Below are 25837 nucleotides of genomic sequence, written 5' to 3'. Positions count from 1 at the left end.
CCTGGTCTCTCACGTGCACAAGTATCAGAAGCCTCACTAATGATCTGCTCTTTCATAAATGTCTGCCGCTCATTAAACACTTGGTGATTTATAGCTGTGTGTGCAACTTCACCTCTAAACATGATCACAAGTGATTCCCTGAAGTGGAGCTGGATAGAAGGGAACCCCTACCAGAAGAACATCGCCAAGCATCTGACCGCTCCTGGAGATCAGTGTCTGCAGGTGCACGTGTTGAAGTCACCGACCTGCAACCACACATCGTGCTTGTGTCTGACTCCACCTAACAAGCAGGAGACACTTTTCAATTCATAGGAAACCAACGAGGAGCCTAAGTCTCGCCCATCTACTTCCACCTCATGGAACCTAAGTTAACAAAAACTATGAACAGTAGTCAATGGAGAGATGAAAGTTACTTTCTGATCGAGCCTGAAATGTGCCACAGATCTCACATACGATGTCAGTGAACTTGAAAGATACATTCAAATGCAGTGGGAGAGCTGCATTTCCTCCGGCATCAAAAGTTACTTTAGGTTTTGTGTGATGTGTAGTAGCCAACTACAATGCTTGTCATGGACTCTGACTTGATAGTCAGTCGAGTGAGAGCCAGTAGGCGGGAGACGCTCTACAGGGTCACAGTGTTTAACCATGTCAGCTAATGTTTGCAAGCTTCAACCTCAGTTTAGTACCTTTAGCATCTGGCTTAGTGTTGGAGCAGTCGGATTCTGCTGTGATCTAATACATGCGATGTTTGACTTGTAGCCCAAATAATTGTGTTTTCACAAGCACAGAAATGACAAACGACACGATGTATGTAGTTGAAACATCATTATTTCTCATTTAAATAGAGAAATAACTTTGATCCCCCCCCACATCCCCCCCAATATGCCAACCGAGAGGGGTAGAGACTTAGGCTCCATATAAGAGACCCTTTTCAGGTCACATGGTTGGCAACATTTAAATCAACATTATGACCTTTACTGACTTAAGCTTCTTCAATAACTTGCTCTAGAAAATGTTGATCCCCTTTTTCCTTTCCTGAAATCTCGATGGAGGCAGCAGCCCATGGTCCTCCATTTACCTGCCTCCATTGTTCCATTATCTATGTTCCATTATGTGTGAGGGCTTTTGACAACAAAGAGCCCACACAGCGTGATATCTAATAGCAGTTATACGCCAACACACGTATCTGCTGATGGCATTATAATACATTTTTGAATGTCTGTCTGCAGTCTGATGCCTTTCAAATTTATTTGAAATGTTTTCTCCGTCCCATCATTGCAATGCAGTTGGTCATATTTGGGGATATTATATGGTAATACGCAGCAATAAGCATGCAAATGTGTGTTTGAAAAACACTTGGAAAAACGAGCACGGCACTCTCCTAATACACATGCCCTTTGATCTATGACGAATGTATTATTCATTTGCCGTATTGGACTCTGTTTTACTGAGATGGATTTCAGCGGACACTGCACTTTCATCAGTGTCGAAAATGAAAGGATATTTTGAGAAAACACATGAGGCAATGAGTCGAAACCACAGGGAGCAGGAGCGAGACAGGCAAGGCAGGGAAATGTAATCCATAACAATGAAAGGATTGATTAAAAGAAGTTTTATGAAGTGTGACTGTTGAATTATTACTACGTCAGTGTCACAGAGTGTCTATCTCAAATGTCTTCTGCTATTGTCCGCCTGTCTACATAGTGTAATGGTCCAAACCTCACATATACGTACTTGAAAATATCAACTAGTTGCGACGTTTATTGATGCACATTTGATGGAGTTAACTTTAATAAAGTGAAAGGAACAAAGCACTGCAGCACATGGAAAAAAATGTATGAACCCAGTCCTGTTCACTGTATTGAGAGGCTCCCACAACCCTAAAACTCAGACATACAGGGCTTCCATTTTTGGTTTCCGGTTTAATATAGAGGCTCAATAGATGGCTCAGTTGATGGTAATCAAAGTGGATACATTTTCAAAGTTCAACACTGTATGTAGAATCACATTTGAAAGTCGACGGCAGAGCGGTACCGTACTTGATACTTGACACCACAGGTGATGGGGAAAGGGGTCAAATTGAAGAGCTAACAAGTGAGACATGGATGGGACAGTCCAAATAATCTTTGACTGGTGATGAACTGCTCCCACTTGGTTATCAGACGAAACGCTGAGGTGACAGCGCCGTGCCTCTGTCACTGGTGGAGTGGGTTGCCAGGTTTTCTACCGCAGTCTCGGGGAGCTTGCTTCAGCTCAGCAATTTTCAGATTTGAAAATTGTATTCTATTACATGAGAATTGAAGTGAGAACTAGAAAAGCAATCGGAGATCACAAACTCCCACCAGGGAGCTTCAGTCCACCCGCTGCATGATCCCCCAACAACATAGTATCATAAAAAAAGAACTTTAGTTTTTCTGTGTTCATACAGAACTGTTGTGTCTGACACTTCTGTACTACATATGTGCATATAGATTATTGTGTAAATTTTCTTTTCTGATTTCTCTCATTATTTGTGTTTTTCTGCTTTTGAATTTGCATTAAAGAATTTGCGCGAGAATAAATGAATTGAATCGCAACCTATAGAATCAAAATCTAACCATGAGGTTCCCGACCCGAGTCAGTGTGACAACTAGCGCAGTGCTTACATGTTACTGTAGTTAACCATGGACACCTTGAACATTCAACAGTGACACAAGCAAGGTGCTTTAATTCAATCCCCTCTCTTTGAGCTGCTGTGGAGTACATTTGAGTTGCACCATCTGGAGAGCGTGCCATTATGAACACTGATGGAAATTAGATTGAAGACGTGGCACCAGGATGCGCGTGACACCAGGCTGTCCCCTGAGGACTTCTCCCTTCTGTCTTTCAGAACTGGTTGGACCCCTCCAAGGAGATCAAGAAGCAGATGCGCAGTGAGTGTCAAAGCCAAGAAATTACCCAGATTAATGCCGACTTTCAATATTAATTTTAAAGACCATCCTTTCGTCTTTCCATCAGACTCTCCATGGAACTTTGCCTTTGCTGTCAAGTTCTATCCTCCTGACCCGTCCCAGCTTACAGAAGACATCACCAGGTAGATTACAGCTGCATCTGGAATCCTCTGCTTTACGTAAACCACTGCAGCAGTTTACATGGCATACGTCAACGCAAGCGTGATCCCCAGCTGCTACCCTCGGATCAGCCTTGGAATGCCACTAACTGCGACAGATTTACTGCTTGTCGGAACTTGTGCGACTCAGCGTCCTTTGACTGCCAACATTCTTCTCTTTTCTCGTTTTGTTTCGTCTGACAGATACTACCTGTGTCTGCAGCTGAGGGATGACATGCTGTCAGGCCGTCTGCCCTGCTCATTCGTCACTCACGCCCTGCTGGGCTCTTACACCGTACAAGCCGAACTGGGCGACTATGACCAGGATGAGCACGCTGCCGATTACGTCAGCGATTTCCACTTTGCCCCCAATCAGACTCGTGAGCTGGAGGAGAGAGTGATGGAGCTCCATCGAAACTACAAGTACTTGCGTCTGTGCTGCTGTTTTAAATCATTCTGTCATCTATCACTTCACCCCTCTGGAATTATCTCCAGCCGATGGGTATTCCCAAAGTATTCCATGATGGATGTCATCGTATGACTGCAGCATCTGTTGTGGAGTCCTGCCAGCGTTCCAAACAATTTACCCCCAGTTTTCACCCTGCGATAGACGCTGTATCAATTTAAATCTCAAAAAGGAAGAGGGTTTCTATTGTTGTCATGCCCTGTGGCAACATTTTTGTGTCCTAAAATGGCTTCCAGTAGCCCAGAGATGGAGTAGCGACCCAACTAAAGTGTTCTGTCTTTTCATACAAGAACACAAAAACAATGTTTAGTATGAGTTGAGTTTGTTTTCACCCAAATACGTCCCATCTTCACCAACATAGCTGTATCTGTGGTGCCATCTTCTTTAAGATATTAGATACTTATTTTCACTGTCCTTAATCTTTAGACATGTCGACTTGGATGACTAAGGACTTGCACAAACAAAGGTTAACTGCTGTTGTGCCTGCAGGGGAATGACTCCGGCAGAGGCTGAAATGAACTTTTTGGAGAACGCTAAGAAATTGTCCATGTATGGCGTAGACCTTCATCATGCTAAGGTAGCCCTTGCCGTCCTTTAAAAATCAAATTTTCCAGTTAAATGTTTCAGCAATTTCTTCAGTTTATTTTCCTCTCTTTCACCGCCTGCAGGACTCTGAAGGAATTGAAATAATGCTTGGCGTCTGCGCCAATGGCCTTTTGATTTACCGTGATAGGTTGAGGATCAACCGCTTCGCTTGGCCGAAAATACTCAAGATTTCCTACAAGAGGAGCAACTTCTACATCAAAATACGACCGGGAGAGGTACAACACTTTTTATTTACACCGACATTCTATGTTTCAATGCGGATAACTCCGTTTCATCCATCCCGGATAATTGTGACCTGACACTGCTCACTCACATGACAGAAACTATCGTGTTTTGTTCACGTTGGTTTTAGTTTTAGAGAACATTATCACCGTTTAATTTGTACTTGTAACTGTATGTTGTCCAGTGTGCGAGGATAGGTATCAGCCTTTGAGACCATGGTTCTCAGTTGGAAAAGGGTGGAATATCATGTCCATGTTAGATGCTTCTCCTTGTGGAGGAAATAACCATCTTGATGTTTCAGGGTAAAGCTGAAATATCACCAGCAGGTCCTGATGCAAGAAAAGAACTAGGCAGCCATTTGCGAAAATTCTTCTTCGACTTCGCCACGATTATTCGTGCCATTATTATTTTAGAATATACATTCCGGCGTAAGATCTGACTCTTTTCAGAAAGGCACATTTAATCTACAAAACGTCCGTTCACCAAGCTCTAACACCAAAGGGAAATGATGTTGAACAATGAAATTCTGTTTAACAATCCATCAAAAAAAAGTGTCTCCACGGATCCCCGCACACTTTCAGGAAATGCTCCAGCTCATGAAAGGTCAGAAAATGTGCCGGTGTTTAATAGCACATATCCAACCTTGGGCGGATAACAGAGAGAATGAAGCCGCAAATCGAATATTTTACCACCAATAAGATAATAAGCTAATGGCGAAAGGCTATCTACATTTCTTTCCCTAATCAAAGCCATTCTTAACCTCTTGTTCGACGCCGGTTCTATCTGCAAACCAATTACACACATCAGTGGTCCTTTCTTCTCCGCCGTTATCAAAGCTACACATTCAATTTGCTCGCAGGAGTTAACTGAATGAAAGACTCTGGTTATAAAACCTGACAGCTCGTGTTAAGTGTCTTTTTTCCCCACAGCTAGTGTGTAGCTTGTTTAGATAACAACTCACCCAAATAATCGGTTTTGAGTAGTTTTTCAAGCTTTCAATTTAAGTTTCTGGAGTAAAAATATTGTTATATGGTTGGTCATTTGAATAGTTTTTTATCGTAAATTCACACACATTTGCAGGTGAGAAGAGTTCTGATCCAGTATCAGTACTCAGAATGGATTCACAACAAGATTCAATTTTCTATTGTAAAGCATGAACCAAGGTAATGATGGTCCCTCAAATGTGAACCAAATGATGATGTCATGCATCTAGTTTCTAGACATTGAAAAGAAGGTGTGAATTTTTGTGTCAGCTGGGAGGTTTGGGGAAGTGGAGAGAGACAAAAACTGTCAAATGCTCAACTTAACTCCTCCAGCACCGTCGGGGTCTGGCCCTGTTGCGATTGTGAAGTGCTGCAGTTTTTGGCCTCGCTGTGTTTCAGTGTGATCAACTGTCTGGGTCAGAACCAGTCAAGTGACACGCTGTGTCTGTGACGCGGCCAATTTTCAGACATTTTAGTGGAACTCCTGCTCGAGAGCAATCTGTTTTTTTTTTTCCTTTACAAAAATGTAATTTCTACCTCCTGCTTCTCCCTCTAGTATGAGCAGTTTGAAAGCACGATTGGATTTAAGCTCCCCAACCACAGAGCCGCCAAGAGGCTTTGGAAGGTCTGCATCGAGCATCACACCTTTTTCAGGTAACTGCATCTATGTGAAGACAACTACGCTTTGTGAAACAAGAGAGGAAACCAGGCTTTTCTAGTGTGAGCAACACACACAGGTCACCAGAGTGTTTTGTCTGCGCCTTTAAATTGCTTTTGTCCTGAGAAATTTAAGCATGAGATTTACACTGTGAATACACGCCGCCTAAGAATGAACAATAAACTACAAGTGACCTTGTGAAGGTCGTTTCATGCATGTCTGACTAAAGTACAAAGGACTGGCCCACTTTTATCAGAGCCACTCAGAAAAAAATAAAATGTTGCACAAAAGTGCACTTGTTGGTCGCAGTGTCATCTCCCTCTCGGGGTTCCTTTCATCAGTAAGTGAGGCTTCACATTCAGGGCCACCACGGATTTACTGGTGACAATTTCATTAACAAGCAGCGTGAAGAGCATGATACAGCTACTTAACCGCAAGGTCTTTCTGTGTGGAGTCACGACGACTTTCTGTATCAGAACCAATTATTTTCGTCTTCCCCACTCTTAGATTGGTGTCCCCAGAACCTCCCCCTAAAGGCTTCTTGGTGATGGGTTCCAAGTTCCGGTACAGTGGAAGGACGCAAGCTCAAACCCGACAGGCTAGTGCCCTAATAGATCGTCCTGCTCCGCACTTTGAACGATCCACCAGTAAGAGGTTCCTGATGTCGAGAAGTTTGGATGGAGGTGAGTGCACTGCTGATAAACATCCACCTTGTCCATACATGACTGATATTTGTATCAATACTGCTGCCAATATCAAACCCAGAACCTCTTAAATGACCTATCACGCAAGACAAAGTCCTGGATTTCTGCTCCTTGTCTCTGTTCTTTTGAGCCAAAGCTTGAGGTCGTCCTTTTTGGGTCCGACACACTGTAGAGGGTTGTGTGCCCCCAGACTACCATGCTAGGATGATCGCAGTTGGATGCCCTCTTAAACAAGAAGGATTCAGGGATTCAGGATTCTAGAATTCCCTTTGCAAGTCTGTTCGGGCTGGAGACCCAGTACTACGACAGTTTGAGATTACACCCTTGGACTGGTGGCCAAAAACAAACATTCGTGAATTGCGTACCTGGAATGCCTATATGACAACCGTATCCCTTTTTTCAGCAGAGTTCTCTCGGCCTGTATCGTCCATGTGTGAGAACCACGACGGTCTCTCTCACCATAGCATCGGTGGCCAGCGGCGTCTCCGCAGCCCCTCTATGGACGAGCAGGACACCGAACTGGAGCCCAGCATGGAGCAGGATGAAGAGGACAAGGAGCAGGAGACGGAGAACGAAGGGGAGAACGATGGAAACGTCTCTCCAAGCAAGAAGAAGGAAATCATGGTACAAGAAAGTTTGGAAAAGTTAAAGAAGCTAACTTTGTCCTGCAGGGTGGTGGAGTCACTTTGGCTTTGTTGCGTGTGGTGTAACCAGCTGCTTTGTTTGATTACTCCAGTAGTGTCCTCACAGCACCTCTGTTCAAAGCAGCTCCATTAACTTAAGCGCCAGTCATCTTTTCCTAACATCCTCTTTTCCTCTTTAACTGGCTTGCACAAAGGAGGAGACTGAGTCACCACAGGAGGTATTTGCTGTCTGTCTGCTTCCACGCATTTCAACATGTTTTCATCAACATGCCGACCGCTCTCTGCTTGTTTGAGCTCTGTATGTCTGTGGGAAAATACGAATATGCTTTTGGTGGAAAACATTTGTGAGAATATTTTGCGAGTTATAATCAAACTCAAGTTTTCTTTTTTTATACTTCTGAAAAAAGCAACCAAACACATGGGCAAGAATAGCAGCTACTTAGTAAAGGGTTGATTTGTGTTAGCGAGACGACACTTTCAAAATGACGTGATCATGACTTGTCAATATTGGTATTGAGTGGTCGGCACTAAGACACGTGCGGAACTCTCAATATTACTTCACTTGTGATGCCACTTTCTATGTACTGTACCAAATATAATCGATACAATGAGCTTCACTCATGGTGCCGTGTCAGACCAGTGCGCACTGTTGGGGCGCTACAGTCCGCTTGCCACTCGATATTTGAGAATGTACTGACCAGATTTGATTAAAAAAAATTGACTGCAGATGTCAAAGTGGGATTTGAAGTGGGATATGAATACAGTTTTGAAGTAAGGGGTTGTGTTTTTGGCTCTCGCAAGTGCTGTGTGACGCAATGGTAAAACAAACTTGATAGTAAGACTCAAAGTCGAGTCTAGGTGTGAGGCTTTAGTTTCCCAGGTTAATTTCTAAAGCGTATTATTGTAGCTCAGGCCAAATAGGGACGAACCTATGCTTCCTTCAAATTCTTGTTTTTTTTTTTTTTTTAATCCGTTTTCTTCATCTCACCACAATTTTAGTGTCTGTGTACAGCTCAAACCTGAAGTCAATCAATCATGACATTTGTAAATGTAGTATAAATATTAGTGTACTACTATACTTGATGGCAGTCACAAACAACCCTTTGGAATACAAGTGACTGGCACAAAAATAGGTATAAAGTAAATCCAAATTGGAATATAAAAGTTGACATTTTGTCAAAAACTGAAAAACCATGAAGTTGGTGAACCTTAACTTTCCGCCTATAAGTTTCTGTTGTATAACATCACCCACACTTTTGGCATGGTGACAAGCACCTTCTGCACTGTCTGATCCTGCACTCTTCACCTCTGACCCCCTCATGCCTGCCCATGCTCCTCTCCCAAACTATCAGTTGGACCAGGAGGCCACTCCTCGGCACAAACAGGAGGTGCAGGTTTGGATGTTGTGCTTCTTGCTGTGTCTGTTCATCTCTGTGGGTTCAGCATGGATTTACATCCCTTTTGCATCATCCAATCTTCTGTCTTGTGTTTACTTTGAGCCGTCGCAGAAATGTGAAATATTGAGCTGCATTTTGTTCCGTAATGTGATAACACTTTTTGTCGGATTGCGTCAGTGCTTTTAACTTTAGCTTTAGCATAATTCTGATACATTTGTGGGTCTTTAAAATTCCATCTATATCAGAGACACACAATAGGCAAACTGAGTAAAATGATGAGGGATGCCACTGTTATGAATTGGTACGGTCAAAATCCCCATTAAACAAGCTAAGAAAAAAAAACTACAACTGTTTCCAGGTTGTTGCTCTGCAACTCTTATATTGTGTTCTTTTTTTAGCTGCTGCAAACCTTATGATGCAACTGTATGAAGGAAAAATGGGTTGCTTGACTTTAATTATATTTACCACTACTCATAGCCAAATTTGTTTGAATTAATGGACAGATGTGTCAAAATGTTCACCAGATACGTTACAAAAACACACAAATTCATTGAAGACAATGATTTTAACATCCAGATTTAAAATCTTAAATGACCTTTGATCGTGAATGATCCTCATATCTTGCTAAAAATGACATCTGACAGGAATTGTTTCACATGGATTTGGGTATTTAGCACTGATATTATTGGCATTTCACCCCACTTTGTTTGGCTTGTTTGTCTTCTCATTGTTTTAGTTTTCAATGATTATATCGTGCAAGATAACATATCCAAATTTGAACCTTTGTGCGGCTAAATCCTGTTCAGTTATTCTTCACCGTCCGTCCCGTCATGCAAACCCGCGCGTGGATGTGCGAACACGATCACCGATTTGAAACGCCGTTGATGGCCAGTTAATAAACGAATGCTATTTCTCCCGTTTCTTCTCCCCCTCCAGTTCCTGGATAAGTCTCAGGATGTGTTGCTGAAACACCAGGCCAGTATCAACGAGCTGAAACGAGCCCTGAGGGAACCCAACAGCAAGCTGATGAACCGTGAAAAGCGCCTGTCAGCAACCTCGCCGACCGGCACGCCGGAGAAGAAAGCTGTGAGTCCATGTTGGGGATTGTGTGTTTCTGTACCCCGCTGTGGTTGATGTGACAAATCCAATGACTTCCATGTAAAGTGAGCCAATTTTTACATTTAGAATCGTCCTGCTACGATATACTTGCTTCAATTCCCTTCTGGGATCATTGTAGGTTTCCAGTAGAGGGGGCGCCTCTCTAGCATGTCCTACTCTGCCAGAAGGACAGGATGCCGTCTGAGCAAACCCAGACTTTTGCTCTTCACCTTTTAGCTACAGGAGGTGTCAAAACTGAAAAAACAGGAAAAATTGGGCGCTCTAAGTTTCTGCACATGTATAGTGCTCAAATCGTTCCTTGTTCCCGCGATGGCTGTTGCTTGCTCGGTAGTGTTGCTGAATTTGATCAAAATTCGGCGATTCTCATGCCTTTGTGGACCCAGGTCTTTGCAATCTCGCAGCTACCCGCATCGTGCGAGTCTCAACTCTCACATTTGATGGGTTGACGCGGTATGGAAGAGCTGGACAACACACCACTGGAACACCTTGTCTCAAAATCCAAGCTTAAAGCCTGATCGAGAGACATCACATGTCTCGGGTCTGCCCCATGTCCAGTATGCATCCCGACTAAACCCCCTATTCTTTCGGTCACGACCTGAAGCACCTGACTGAATAGATTCTTCTGTAAATCCAGAGCTTTGCCACTTGGCTTTGCTCCTTCTCCACCTGGCCACTGAAGATGTAGCACCAGATCTCCAAAATAGATGAACGATTGTTATCCCCGCCGCATCACACTCTCTACCACTGATATCGGCAATTTGAGGTCACTGCCTATTGGTGCCAAAAGGGCCACAGCGTCTTAATAAATCAGAGAGAAACCAAAAGCCTTCTGCACCAACTATGTCTTGAATTTCTGCCCAGAAAAATGATGTACAGATTGCGTGTTAAAGGTCAGCCTCGGCTGAGTCTGCCTCACTGTTATCAAGGCAATATTTTTAGTGAACCCGCGCACCACACTCTCAAGCTGAATGATGTTTTAATTTGGTGAAGATCTCCGTTCGACCCATGTGTCACCTCACACAGCACTGTAATTATGGGCTTGATAGCTTCATCTGCTGCCCCCAGAAATGCTGTAAAACACAGACGGCGACACACAAAAGACAGCAAGTGGCGTTGTCCTGTCATTATCTAAAGACCATGACTAACTGTGATATAAGCACCACACTCCCACAACCTTGCTGTTCTTTTTCCCCGCTCTCAGACAACAGTGTTTTCTCCAGCTGAATATGTCAGAGTAACCCAGTTCCTGCTATCTCGCACATCAAGCACACGCAGCCATCAAGGGAAATGCTGCTGCTAAGCTTTTAACATGCAAGCATATTTTTGAGTTGGAAGAGCTTGGATGACGAATGACTGTCGTACCGTGTCAATATTTTACTTCACTTCAGGTTTTATTCCTGACATTGCAATTGAAAACGAAAGAAAACTGTCAGGTGTCTGTAAATTCGCTATTACCCCTTTGAATCTGTTGGGGTTGTTGAGGGTGCTCGTGGCTGATAAGAGAAAAGGTTTTGATCTTTGCCTGGAGGAAAAGTCTAAAATCCCTGTAATGACTGTTGATAACAGCCACCATTATTTTTGTGGCTACGTAGCTTCTGGTGATGTCGTCGGTTTCCAATAGGTAGTGTTTGATCAAAATCCCATCGGCCTTAAATGGGAACAATAGTCCTTATTTTATCAGATGAATTCAAATGTCGGTCCGCAAATTGACCCTCAGTTGATCAATAAGCTGCTGGTCCTCAACTTCCAATGTGGCATCATAACTTGGATTTTTTTGTCAATACAGTTGTAATTTTACACTTACTTAGATGCATGTGTGTAAGCAGGGTTGAGCAACACAACTGAGGACAACTATAACAATACAGAAATGAAACATTGAAACACTGCATGACACACACACACACACACACACACACACACACACACACACACACACACACACACACACACACACACACACACACACACACACACACACACACACACACACACACACACACACACACACACACACACACACACACACACACACACACACACACACACACACACACACACACACCGCCCGTCCATCGCCTGTTGGGGACTGAACTGAGAATGTATGCTTCTCAAGTCCTTCTGCCTTCTCTACATAGATATCCCATGAATCTTGTCGGGCTTTCCTGCCTTATTCCATCTCTAAAATCTTCCTTCCTCTCCTTTCAACCCATTCTGACCTTCTTGTTTCGGCCAGTTGGGGGGCCAAGCGGCAGGAAAGGAGCCTGCTAGTAGCCTCTCGGTTGAGGGTCTCATCCAGAAGAGCTTGGTGACTTCCCCAGAGGTGGAACTTTTCTTACCTTTTTCATTAGTCTAGTTTGATAGCATGCTGAAGTTCAGTTTTCTACTGCATGTCTACGTTCACATGAACAGCAATGGAAAAAAAACAATGTGTTTTTAGCAGTAACTTGTACCGCATTTTGCAATGCATTTCACCTGGATCGAGTTGTGGTAACTGACAGAAAGGGTCAACAATACGAGAGTCCAAAACATGTTTGTACATGCAGAGGCAACGTAGGTCACTGAGTGTAGAGATACGTAACTGAAAGAGCGGGCAGCATCTGAAGATGAACCTGATAAGGGTGAGGATCGAAAGGGTTTGATATCGGTGAGACTAACAGTGAATACCAACGACTATAAGCTGAGAAGTGGGTGTGGAACATCGGATTATAGACCGGGGTGAGATGGAATTCACTATATTTTTGTTTTGCAGTCAATAGCTAGTCACATACATATTTCTTTTGCTCTACTGCGAGTACGATGTATTTCCTATTCCTATTTAAAGTATGTGTTTATCCAACCATGTCTTGTTACAACGAACCAGACTGTCTAAAAAAGGGAACACTCGCCAACAACATGGCCTCCATCCATGGTGAGACCTTAAACCCTGCCTGTTCTCACCTCTCTGCCTTCCAATTGGGCAGAATAATAGCTTTACTATATGTCACGGTGCATCACACAAGGAATAGACGATGCTATCTAACATTCCCAGCAGCCACAGGATTTCAAAACAAACTTTTGAGTCATGTCTGAAAGTGCGACATTGTTGCACCAGTGCCAAATCACACCAATTATCATGGCAAATGGCTACAGAGAGCCAAATGTAACAATGTAATCTTGCTAAATGCAGCAGTTGCTAACCTCCAGCTCTGAACTGATTAAGTTCTTCCTGGTTTTTCTTCTCTTTCTCTTTCCTCACAAAGAGCTTATTTTGAAATAGTGTAAACACGATTACTTATTTTAAGAACACATTATTCTGGCTTCTGTTAGATTTTTTTGTGGTTCCTGCTGTTCTGAGTTTGGACCCACATGACTGAATAACACACTTTTGTTTTTGCTTAAAAGAAAAATCCACTTGAAGAAATGTCACATTAGGCAAGCAGAAGAAAATCTGGGTGCATTTTATTTGAGATGTAGAAAATGTCAAAAGAAAGAAGAAGACGGAAAGTCAAATCCAAATGATATATTAATAATACCTTGTAAATGTTCTGCACTTTCACAGACTGCTAAACAGATGTGCACACATACTCAATTGGTATCGCAACAGCGTCATTGTTTTCTTGCCAAATGTGCTTTCCTTCATCACTTTTGATGAAGACCTTTATCCTCAAAACTACAGTGCATTGCTGTCCATGTAAACGCTGTGGGCCAGATCCATCCAGCAGGGTGTCTAATTGTGTGAATCTATACCAACATGTAGGGCTCTGAAGAGTGGGTATTAATTGAAAAACAAGAAGACCATGACTGGAAGGCCAAAGACCAGAACATCATAGATTCCTTGTGGGAGAAAAAAGAGAAAGAAAAAGACGTAGATGTAGTCAAGATGATTCACATGGAGGCAACAGGGTCCGATAGGAAAGAAACCAAAGGCTATAGTGATGAATTTCCATCGACGCAACCTACCAGAGAGGCAGACGAATTCTCTGAGCCTTGGCTGGCGAACAGAAGTCATTTTGTTAATCAATTGTCTGAGAATACTGACAAATTTCAAAGTATGCCATCTGGCGGCTCAGATCTCTCGCAGCAGATGAAGCACCGCTCCAAGCCGAGAAAAAAGAGGCGACCGCAGAGCTTAAATGTGGGAAACCCTGCGGAGCTCAGAAAAAGTGGCAGCGATTCCACCGCGGATGAAAACTCAGACTCGGAAAACAGCACAGAGAAACCTTGTAAATCTGGAAAACCTTGTGAATCATCGGTCGGGGAGTTGATGAAAGAGGAGCAGGAGTCGGGCAAGGATCACACGTCCAGAGTCAGCAAATATGAGGAAATATCAGCAATAAAAATATCTGATGTCTGCGGTCAGAATACCGAGGTTGACGACTGGAAAGTGAGTCATGCGGGGTCTGCAGAATTGGAAGCAGGTTCAGTGAATGGGCCCGGAAGGTTAGAGAAGTCAATAGGAAGTGGTAAAGCCGAGTGTGTGATGAAGATAAGAGGAAAGGGCCTCATTGACAACAAGGAGCTGGCAGAGGTTAAGCTGCGACAGGTCAGGACTCATGAGAGGAAGATCAGTAGCTCTGGAGGAGAGGATATTGAGGGATTCCTGGGCGAGAGAGGGCAGAGGACGTCACTCCATCGGCTGTCAGGCAGCCACCAGTCAGAAATCACACGCATTGTCCCTCTGAAGCCGGAGCGATCAAAGAGCATCGCGTGCAAAGAGGAGAAGGAAAGGGAAAGAGCAGGACAGGACGAGCCAGTACGGGGCATGAGAAGAGAGTACCGCTGGTCAGTGGGCTCCCCCGATGGATCGTCAGACGCAAACTGGACCGAAGTCTCCACATTCCACCCGGGAGTGGAAAGCAGCACTAAGCAAGATCATCACGACAGCCACCCGTCTGCTTGGGGTGCTGTTGAGAGTCAGCAGTTTACTTCCAAGGCTACAGTACTTCCCAAAATGGCGCCCCCTGCTCCACCCGTGAAGACTCAGAAGGCCAGGGAGTCTGGGCTCATACTTCGGAACAGTCGGAATGTGGGCAAGGAGAGGAGCCTCGATGCAGCCAAGAAGAGACTCTCGGTAACTCGTCATTGGAACAAAAACATGGCATGAGCCTCAGACCGACTTGCATGTCATATATGTCCATCCCCTTTTCTTTTAAGTACATTGAAGCATCCATAGTTGATGTTTGTGAAGAGCAGCGCCTCAACATATTTCTGTCCATCTTCTGGTGCTTGCATACGCAATTTCAAGAATTCAAGTCTGATTGAATAAAACGAAAACCATAGCCGCCATCATCTGTTTGACTTTACAATTTTACGATACAAATCATGACTGCACGTGGAACTAGTGACACAGCTTCTACTCCTGAATCGGAGGGGAAGGTCACTCATTCCCATTAGATTAGAATCGATGGATGGAGACGACTCTCAATATCCGTCAGCATCCTGAAAGCAAAGCAGTCAGTCTTGGCAATGATGTCCAAGAAACTATTCACGTCTTTCACAAGCAAGAACAAACTGCATTTCTTCAGATGAAAGATTAAAAGAATAAGTTAATGGTGGTGAGCTTTTCTGGATGTGAAGCCGATAGATCGCTGGAGTCCTAGTGTCGTCTAAGCTGCTGATGACACCACAGCTCAGCCTGACTCGTTCAGTTTTGCTGCTTTCATTTCACTGTTGCCATCATTAGGGGCTCGTGCGGATTTGGCAGCCGAATGAAAAGGATTTGGAGGCGAATTGACATGACAGCTTTCATCGCTTCCCACCTTCTCATCCGAGCCCAGCGCTCGCATATCACAGATTACACAGGCGGGTGAAGAGGTGTTTGAAATTGCGTTTTGCGTCCAAACGTGGAGTCGTGGACTTGACAGTCACTTGACGGGATTTGAAACACACTCTGACACCTGTTATTGGACAGTCAACGGATTTATTTTGACGCCATTTTGTTGAAGCATTGTGTCTGCATGACTCTTTGTTCTGCTTCTGCCAAATTCTGGTGAGCTTGGCTTTAGGGATGCACTGATAATTTAATGAAAAAAATCGAATGCTAGTTGAAGGTACTCAGTTTTGATGAGATGTTTGGATGCTAAAAATATTCTCTGTTATGTACAGTACGCCATTATTCACTCTGAAAACTGTGTGTTGATCTGCCGTCCGCGATGCTAAGCGGTAGGAGATGAACTCTAGTTAAGACCAGGATAAGACCACACTATCTTTACATCACTTGTGCATTGGTGGATCTGATCAAAGTGATGCGAACAGGTGCTCAATCTGATAAGCTGTTTGATATCAGTGACATCATCAAAACACAGCAGGAGCGTACAACTCTGTCACAAGGTGACATGCGGGGTGAGCACTTACATCGTAGCCAAGGTGACCTGCTAAAAGGCAGGTCGATTGCAGCTTCCAAATCCCTGTATGACCCTTTAAGGCATTTGGTCTAGAACAGATGTTCATCTCAATGCATCAAAAAATTCCAGATCACGACATTCAGAACATTAAAAATGTTGTGAAACTACAGTGAAAAACAGCTTGTGTTTCGAGGCCGTACTTTTCAGTGCATCCCTGTTTGCTTTGGTCATTGTTCACTGCCTGCTTTGTTGTGTTATTTATGCTTTTATCACTGGCAATATGGAGCTACAGCTGGTGTGGCCCTGCATATCTTCCCAAAACATGGGTTGAGGAGTTATTGTACAATTAATCTCAAAATGGGAACGTTTTGTCAGAGTCATTCTGGTCGACATGTGTTGAACTAACTTTAGATTCTGCCTTTCCTCTGCAGGAGCCTGTCTCTGCTCCTTCAGTCTATGAAGAGCCTTTCACAGACTTTAAGGTTTCTGACTTGTTTCTATATGCACACCAGTCCAGTCACTTTTACTTTTGTTCTCCCCTTGCAGCATCATTTTTTTTACACACTTAAACATTTCTTGTATATTTGTTTCCTTAATTAAGGGAAAAAATAAGTTAGTTTAAAGAGTTAAATTCAGAGAATCACTTACGTTGACAGGAATTACACGGTTGAAGATGTTATTATTTCCGTCCATTGTCTACCCAGGGTTTTGTTCAGTGTTTCCACCCTTTTTTATCCTTGCCACCATCATTCATCATCATCATCCCTGTGACCTCCAACTGCCCCTGTGTTCTGTAGAAGGAGTTGAGTGAGAGGAGAGCTCAGCCCGGTGTCGCCTCTGAGGAAGAGCAAGAGCGTGACTCTGTTGCCTCCATGAGAGAACCTCACCTCGGGATTGAGCGAAAATGCTCCAGCATGACTGTGAGCTCCACGTCCAGCCTGGAAGCCGAGGTGGACTTCACCGTCATCACTGACCTCCACCCCTGCATGGACTTCCCCAAAGAGCCTGAAGTGGGCCGGGAGGACTTTGAGGAGACGTCCAGGTTCTACTCATCTCGTCTGATGGGCTCCCGAGAAAGATACTCTGTCGAAGAGAAGCTTTCCATGGAGGTAGCACATCGTCCTGCCTGACCACCACTGTTACACGGACATGTGTGTCTTTTGACTTCCCATGTTACAAGCCACTATAGGTCCAGCATTTTATGTATTGTCGTTTTTTTTTGTATTTGTTGTCATCACCATCGGCTTTCAATAACCAATAAAAGATTTTGTGTTTCCGTTCATTTCATTGGTTTCCTTCATTAACGCCATGCATGATTCTTGGATTGTTGCAGTGGCAAAGTTCCGACCTTAACCACTGTGTCTGTCCGTGTCACTTAGCCTCCTGTGGCGAGGCGAGACCCCAGCGCTGTGGCCATGGCCCAGATGCTAAAGAGAGCTGACAGCAGGACAGAGGCTCGCGCCAACGGCTCAGAAGTGCACAGCAACATCATGAACGTCTCTCCTCAGGTAACTATATCTTACTACAGTCTGCTAGATGATGGGAGAGACAGTCGTCTTTGGAAACTAAATCGACAGTTTAGTCAAATTGTCGATCTCAACTCTGTGGATCATTCTAGTGGACAAACACTTTCAGACCTCTGTAGGCGGCTCCTGAGGTTAGAAAATGATAAACATTTCATTCAACTGCAAAGACACTGTCTCTTGAAGCCTCACTAGCCCATCTCCAGCCCAAATCATGGGCTATAAAAATGTATTTATGAACCAGTGTATACCTTTTACTGTTTTAATTTTGAACAGCAACACACGCCGGTCACGTTTAAATTGTTATACAAATAGGACAATTGATGCACGATCAGCAGACATACAAAATGAGGTACATACATTGATGTTTTAAACCGTTGTGCGACACAGTTAACCAATGAATAAAACTTAAAAAACCGTCAATTGTTACGTATTAGTTTAAGTGTTTTGTTTTCGAATGATAACCAAATCTATTGATACAAGTCGACCTGTTTCTCTTCCATTTTTTCCCACTGAGGAATCGATAAGAGAATCGCCAAGGAACCGAATCATGCAGCAGTATCGATAATGGAATCGGAATAGTTCAAATCTTATCAATTCTCATCCCTGATCCCCTCGCTGTGTAGGAGACTAATGAGAGTCAGAGGGAACGCAGAGACTGGTGATGATGAAATCAGGTGGGAATGGCAGTCATCGCTCATGATGAGCCGTCTGATCCCACTAGTGACTTGTCTGAGTTCAAACACGAGCGCTGCGGATCATCGTGGTGTGGGAGGATTGGATGGGTTTCATCTGTGTGTGTGTGTGTACATCTCTTTGTGAGAACCTGTATGAGTTTTTAATCAACAGAGTGAAAACATATTTTGCAAAGTGAAGACATTTTGGCTGGTTCTCGCTTTGTCAAGCCTCAGTTTGAGGGTTAAAACTACACTATAGCTGTTTGCTTTAGATGGTTAGATTTAGGGGAAGACGCTAGGGATAGGGTTATGTCAATGACGGTCCTCACTAAGATAGGAAGACAGGAGTATGCGTGCGTTTTTGCTGCCTTGTGGGGACAAATTCCTGACAACACACTATCCTCGTGGGGACCGTATGTCTCCAAACCTCAATTTGAGGATGAAGACTTCAAAATAAGTGGGTCATTAAAATCAGGTTTCAGTTTGGTTCAGAGTCATGGTGAGCGATGTGTTTTGGAGGGTTACGTGAAGGGTGCGAGGCTGGGGAAAGCATTACGGCAATGAGACACCTCACAGTCTCCCCACAGGGATGGCAATACAAATGTGTGTGTGTGTGTGTGTGCGCAGTAAGGGATGACGTCATATTGCAAATAAAGGTAGACAAAGAGTTCAGTACTGGGTTCTACCAGCAGAGGGACTCATGCTTCTGCTGCCCGGGACTGAAATGAAGAATTTAACCTCACCATGTTTATAAAGCGACAAACAAAACTGCAGTAACAAGGACAAACATCTCCCAAATTCAAAGTTCTCCTGCAAGTCTGTTTTAAGAAATGGTGGAAATGGTGATGACAATCTTGATGCTTTGGCAGATTTCTGCCTTTAATATCCACAAGATGTCGCTTTTAATCTGCTGCCTCAGACGGAGTGAGCGAGTGAAAGCTCATTAAGTCCAGCCTTATCTCTCTTACATCTCGCTCACTAATGGCAAAAATTCAGCTCCTTTTGATTCAACCAGGTCATAAGCAGCAGCAATGAAAGGCAGAAATAGACAGAGCGCGCCAGTGAATGGTCTGTATTTAATTCAGCAATAACCCTTGTGAATGATTCCTGAATATCAGCCGCTGAACGGTCATATTGGTAATAAAGTAAAAAGTCTGCCTCTGCCATCCTAATTATTTCCTCAGATTCAGAGACTTTGAATGATCTCATTCAATCATAGAGGTCCCTGCCTGAATGCTTCTTAAAAAATTAAATATCTCTGTTAAGTAGTCTGATTTTTGTCACTTTCTGCAAAGATAGTAGAAAAGAGAAGCACCAGTCGTGTCTCGCCTGACATTAATAAAGTGGCGAGTGACTGAAGTATCGGGATTCTTCTCTGTTTCAGAACTTCGGAGCGGTCAGTCCTCGGGAGGCTCCGGCTGCTATCAAGGAGAACGGATCTCCTGTGAGTCTCTGAGTGTTTGTGTCTGTGTGTGAGCACTAAGGTTGACAAGGTTTAATGGCTACTCTTCAGATAAAAGGCAGCACATCAGGGAGAGATTCAGTTGTCTCCCCGCTGACCATCACGGCAGAGAGCGTCACGTCGGCCACCACGACGCAAGTCACCAAGGTACTAGCCGCCCTGACTGCTACGTCGCCAATGGACACATTTGCTGCAAACATTATAGTTATGAGAACTGGATTTGGAGGTCTGTGTGAAGCTTAGAAAAGACAATGTTTATGCAGTTTAATTTAAATGTAGAAAATGATTTATATTATTAAAATACCAATATTTAACATTAAATAAATACAGGAGGCAAAATTCCATGAACGGAGCATTTACAGTACATGAAGACTAAATCTTGTGAAGTATTGCAACTGCAGAAAGAAGAGACCTTCCTTCACCTTCACCATGGAAGTTCTATGTTTGTCAACATGGAAAACTGTGTTGGCAGAGTAGTGTTCTATTTGGAGCCAGGGACTATTGACTGACTTGTACGGCTGCAGGTCGTAGGTCATGCTCTGACGGAAAACCTGACTTAATAAAACTGCAAATAATCAGGGCTACACAGTGGACAGGGAATAGATACTTTCACATTTTGAAAAGAACTACACAATAAAAAAAAAAAATCAGTCAATGATGGAACAAGCATTTTAGTTTGAAGGACATTGGAGCATCTTTTCCAAAGTCGACCTGAATGTTTTTCTGAAAAAGTAACAGCACACTGCTACATTCGTGGGAAGTATTGATCGCAACTTCTGAGCTAGTGTGTGAGGGGAAGGCTAAATCTACACTACATTCATGAAGAAGAAAAAATACAGGGGAAATATATTCATCTGAAGGTCGATATTTATTTGGTAATTTTTTCCCTCCACTTGCACGTTTACCTGGCATTTCAAGCATTGTGATTGGCCAAACGTCCTGTGTTGTCGATCAATAGGTTTGACAGGATCATTCGGCAGATCTCTCATATGACCCCTCCCCATGGCGTTGTGGGTTACCTATGTTGCCAGGAACTGCAAACAGTCACATCACTAAAAGGAATAAACTTCCTTGTAACTATGGTGACAGAATGTTATGTATATTTCAATGAAACCTGGTTGGAAGAGATGTCATCTTGTCACATGACCAGCTCAGACTCTGATCCATTTTAAAACAGACAACTATATTCAGACTGACATTTTGAGCGTATTAACACCATATAATACTTTAATAAATCTACTTCCATGTGACTCTGGAGACAAAACGTAGAAGGTCTTCTCACCCTTGTTTACGTTGCAGCAGGTTTCCTAGTGAAGCACTTGTTTCGATTGCGCGTAACTCCAAAAATACTCTTCCTCCCTGCTCCTCAGACAGTTAAGGGAGGCTACTCAGAGACCCGAATTGAGAAGCGGATCATAATCACCGGCGACGAAGACGTGGACCAGCATCAGGTGAGAACCTGAGATTGAGCACTTGGGATGATCACACTCCGTACTGACGCGCTCACGTCCGCAGGCTCTCGCCATGGCGATCCAGGAGGCCAAGCAACAGCACCCAGACATGCTGGTGACAAAAGCTGTAGTCATCAGGGAAACGGAGTCGCCCAGTGAGGAGCTGCAGCACCGAGCACAGGTGAGTCAGCGGACCGCGGGCTCAGACAGCGAAAGTGATTTAAAACTTGTGGTTTCTCTTAATTATTTACCGGTTTGTCTGAATTATGAATGGGACTGCCAGCGCTGATCCTTTTATCTCCATCACTGTCATTGCTGAATCGGAGGATTTCTCTGAAACTGGTCAAGACACTTCAGTGTCAGTAGCGATAGCATGAAAAATGAATGAGTTCTTCAAGCGAGCTAAATGTATTAAAAAAAAAAAAAAAAGGTATTTCTGTGATGTACTCCAGACAGAACTCTTTTACAATTAAGAACTTATTTTTTTCATTCTAGTTTTTGTTATGAGGACGAGTTGAGGATGGCAGATTGAACTGTAGAAACACAGCGTTTCTCTCTTGTTGCAGTGCTGATCATTCACGGTGGCTCAGACCTGTGGGCCCCCTTTGGTGACCCCCCTCCTGCTGTACTGAAACTGACTATAGGACCGCCCACTCCCACTGTGTACATACGCACCCGCGAGCAGACTGTTCCACTGGCCTTGACCCCCGACCTCTCGTTCTTTTTTTGACGCTGGAGTGTTGACGCTTGAATGTTGGGGGTCACTCATCAGAAACTAATGTGTCATTTAAAAAGGACAGTGGAGACAAAGAGGAGACGATTTGGGGGAGAAGGCTGCTTTCGGCTCAACGCTGCCACCTACTGATCGTCGACGACTCTGCGCTTTTTACATTTTTATCTGTAGAGAACCTAATTTATGTCCAGTGTTTGCCTGTTAATCCCATCTGTATAAAACCAGAGGATGATAATCTGCATGAGTCATTTAAGATAGGGCATGAGAACACTGCACTGGAAGGCGAGCAGACACACGCTTCAGCCTAAAGAAGGTTCTGTTGGTTCCCGATATAGGATTTCTTTTAAACTGTATCTGCTGGTCACAGGGTTTGTACACATGGTTAATTTAATTTGCTGAAATTGAAACAGAGTGTAAGTTATTTGTGTGATTTTAAGAAATCTAAGCCCCTTATTTCCCCCCCGTGTTCACGAGTAGCATAGTTTATTTACTTCTACTATCTATCTTACTTCTACTTTTGGAGATGTCCATTTATAATCTGAAACACTTTGGGGAAGTCGGGAAACTGCTGCTAAGTGGGAACAGGGATGTGTGTGGCTGAGACAAAGATGAAATTATATAAACATGATGTCTATACGTATATGTTCACTTGATGTTAGCCAAACAGTCACAACTGAAGACATGAATATTTTAGGTTTACTCAAGATTGAACTCAAACTGGGAAATGACTGAGTAACTCTGTCAAACAAGATCTTGTTTTTAAAGCTCTGCTTAGATCGTTTTGACAAGTCCCCTCAACAGTTTTGTCATAGTTTTCAGGGAGGAGGTTGAAGGGAATTGAACCAAACAGGCTCCTACTTTTCCCTTAAATCCCTCAGCCATTGTATTATGACCACCTGACTAGAAACATGTCAATTCTGCAGTGATCAGTAACAATTGAAAGGGGCCAACAAAAATGAATCAAATGTATATAAGGGCACGACAAATCACAGTGCCAAATCACTTTTTGATAGTTTTAGAGGTAAGGATGAGATAGAGAGAGGTCAGGCAGTAAGACAAAAGAAAAGAAAAGATAAGCTATGAAACTGCTGAGCAACACACTGTGCAACAACAAACGTAGTCAATATAACCCGCCGACAAAGTCCCTGCGAAAGGATTTAAGGGTCACAACAACGTTAAGTTTAGTGGAACTGGGTCAAATGAAGGTTCATCGAATAACCATTCAAAGAGCGTCATCTAGTGGACTCTGAGTGTAGCGCAAGTACTGTACTTCATAGAGCTAACTGTATGTATTTAGATGCAATAGAATAGACTTGTTAAAACTGTACTCACATGCAGTCAGACTTAAATCGCTTTAATATCATTTGGAGGTCGTGGCTATGCGAGTACTGCCAGGGTGAGAATAAAACAAGCGTGAAGTGGTCGTAGTCAGGCAGCAACAAGATGGAGGTTAGGATGTTGAGCTTCAACTGAAATGTAAGAACTAGATATGAACCAGGCAAGGCAACAGCTCAACAGAGAAAAATAGAGGGCAACTGTAATATTTTAAATCTGGGATTAAAAAAATAAAGTAATTGGAGATGGAGCAAACTTTTGGGTTACATCAGTGTCAAGCAGAAATGATCTTGGTCAAGCAGTGAGGTTTTGTGTGCACCGTCTCTCTTAAGTGACTCACATTTGCCGGGGCCCTCCAAACTTCAACTGCCCTCTGGACTACGTCGGCTTTCCACTTCACGCCACTTGTGTGCTAGACTCACATTCGCTGTCTTTCTGCTACGGAGAAGTGAGCAGTAAATTTGGCAATAAGCAGCTAAGATTCTCATGAAGCGCCCTTTAATGGGAGAAACTGTGAACCATCATGCAACAGGAACAGGAAGTCGAATCAGCTTTTTGTCTTCTTTGATTAATCCTACACTCACGTGTGTGTGTGTGTGTGTGCGTGTGTGAACTTCTATACTTTTGCTACTGTTTATTTAAACTGGTCGTACGACACTGGACTGTTGCTGATGCTGGAAACTCACGTGTAGGATACAGAAGCATCAGGACAAATGTGTATCATACAGTGAATAAAACACGTAGAAGGCTTCTATTTATATCTAAATATCCATCATTCTGTGTGCCATTCTGTGTGAAAACTTGACTTAGACGTTGAAAGAAGTGACGGCAGAAGATTGAAGATGATCGGGTGCCTTATGATCACTGCCTGTGCGTCTGATCTGAAGGCGGACGGTCATGAAAACACGAATAAAAGCGGTTTGTAATAGGCCATTCAATAACCACCGTGGCTCTGACCTTCATTCCCTCGCTGCCTTTCAGCCCCGCGATTCCCCCTGGTAACTTGGTGGTGTGTTTTTGCTGTATTTTTTTTCCAGACAAAATGGAAAACATTACATAACTGCATAAATAAATGTCTTGATATGATTCAAACGCTGTCTCTGAGTCAACAAAAAGAATGTTTTCACTTAAATAAGCAGTTTCTGTTTGTGTGGCTTGAATTATTTCAAATATACCTGATTCACTATATATATATATATAATAAAGGGCTTTTCAATAATAATGGCGGATTGTGGTTGTTGTGAATTGGCGCCACCGTGTGGCCGAGCCTGAAACTCGCATGTCGCGGCTGAAGGGCCTTGAGCGCCATCTAGTGGGTCACACTATATGCACATGCTGCAGTACATACATTCGACTTCTGATCGTTCGCCAAGTAAATCAAACCGGTTTGTGAGACTTAGGAGCTATCGAGGACGTTTTAGTAGGTAACTTAAGGAACTGTTTTCAAATGGATAAATGCGCAATCTATTTGAAAGATACATTTGATGAATGGAGGAACAAATCGTTTCAATTCACTAACAATACAAGAAAAGAAAACATAATATATAAAGGAAAAGTATAAATGTGAAATACTGTTTCCTGAACTGAAACAGAGCGAGGTGCATCATTTAAATGGATAAAAACCAGCTGGTGAAACCCTAGAAATTCAACAGAACAGAAATGTACAAGTCAACATTCAGTTAAAAAACGTCAGTCCCTCTAACCTTTCACGTCATCGTTGAAATGGAAATGATACCCATTTATGGATTACTTATTTTATTTACAAATTTTAACGAAACAAAGAATTAAAACTGAATGATCGGCATAAGCATGAATAGAAATCACATCAGAAACTCATTTAAGAACCACGGCTTCAAACATTTCTCTTTACCTTGAACCTGATTTTTGCCTTTTCGTGAGACACTCGTGGCATTGCTCTTCCCTTTGGGCAGGCAATTTAATTCAGGGACTGAACGATTCGCACATGCTGTTTTCATTAACCATTTTACTCGCAATTGTTTGGAATATTACTGAGCGCGTGCGCTAAGTTTACCTGCCGAGTGCCTCCAACATGGCGACTTCCGGTAACCGCACCTGTGACTGACACCAGAACTGTCCCCAGTTTGTTTCCTGAAACTGACAGAACGGCGCGTCAACGCGAACAGCTGTGTGGGAAAAACCGGCCGCAACACTCACGGTTTGTAAGTGAGACTCCTGTCCAGTCGCAACAAGAACCAAATTTCATACTTCTTTCTCTCTTCTTACTCTCTTGTTCATCTGCGGTGGTGTTGTGCGCGTCTACTTTTGCCTCCCCCTGAAACCAGGTGACTCTTGATAGTTCCGGGATGATCTTTTTTTGTTTGTTTGGTTAAACGATGCATTTTGTTTGACATAATAATAATAATAATAATAATGGCAACAACAAAAACAACAACAACAATAATAATACGTTTTATTATTATTATAT

At 43.2% G+C, this 25837-nt stretch overlaps 1 protein-coding gene and 1 long non-coding RNA gene across 8 annotated transcripts in view; one reads left to right on the top strand and one right to left on the bottom strand.

The window, feature by feature from the left end:
* LOC128760611 (band 4.1-like protein 1) overlaps positions 1–24618 on the top strand; it is an 86764-nt gene extending 62146 nt beyond the window's left edge. The window contains exons 5-25 of one of the 7 annotated variants that reach the window (XM_053868145.1): positions 2870–2912; positions 2998–3073; positions 3293–3511; positions 4044–4131; positions 4223–4375; positions 5922–6019; positions 6531–6706; positions 7131–7351; positions 7566–7589; positions 8724–8759; positions 9705–9854; positions 12121–12207; positions 13624–14937; positions 16642–16692; positions 17008–17319; positions 17590–17718; positions 19795–19854; positions 19924–20019; positions 21243–21323; positions 21388–21504; positions 21890–24618. In XM_053868145.1, the coding sequence (XP_053724120.1) occupies positions 2870–2912; positions 2998–3073; positions 3293–3511; positions 4044–4131; positions 4223–4375; positions 5922–6019; positions 6531–6706; positions 7131–7351; positions 7566–7589; positions 8724–8759; positions 9705–9854; positions 12121–12207; positions 13624–14937; positions 16642–16692; positions 17008–17319; positions 17590–17718; positions 19795–19854; positions 19924–20019; positions 21243–21323; positions 21388–21504; positions 21890–21895 (3537 nt within the window). In that variant the 3' untranslated portion in view covers positions 21896–24618. Of the gene's footprint in view, positions 1–2869; positions 2913–2997; positions 3074–3292; positions 3512–4043; positions 4132–4222; positions 4376–5921; positions 6020–6530; positions 6707–7130; positions 7352–7565; positions 7590–8723; positions 8766–9704; positions 9855–12120; positions 12208–13623; positions 14938–16641; positions 16693–17007; positions 17320–17589; positions 17719–19794; positions 19855–19923; positions 20020–21242; positions 21324–21387; positions 21505–21889 lie in introns of all 7 variants that reach the window. The other 6 variants (XM_053868143.1, XM_053868144.1, XM_053868146.1 and 3 more) reach the window with 6 other exon arrangements.
* On the bottom strand, positions 433–25685 carry LOC128760612 (uncharacterized). The gene is made up of 3 exons (XR_008414852.1): positions 25567–25685; positions 25424–25506; positions 433–21662 (listed from the first exon to the last, which is right to left on the bottom strand). It is a non-coding gene; the product is annotated as an uncharacterized LOC128760612 (long non-coding RNA).
* Positions 25686–25837: the final 152 nt, after the last annotated feature.

This window comes from Synchiropus splendidus, chromosome 6, assembly GCF_027744825.2.
Source record: "Synchiropus splendidus isolate RoL2022-P1 chromosome 6, RoL_Sspl_1.0, whole genome shotgun sequence".
In the NCBI taxonomy this organism is placed as follows: domain Eukaryota; kingdom Metazoa; phylum Chordata; class Actinopteri; order Syngnathiformes; family Callionymidae; genus Synchiropus; species Synchiropus splendidus.
This window is presented reverse-complemented; position numbering and strand designations above follow the sequence as displayed.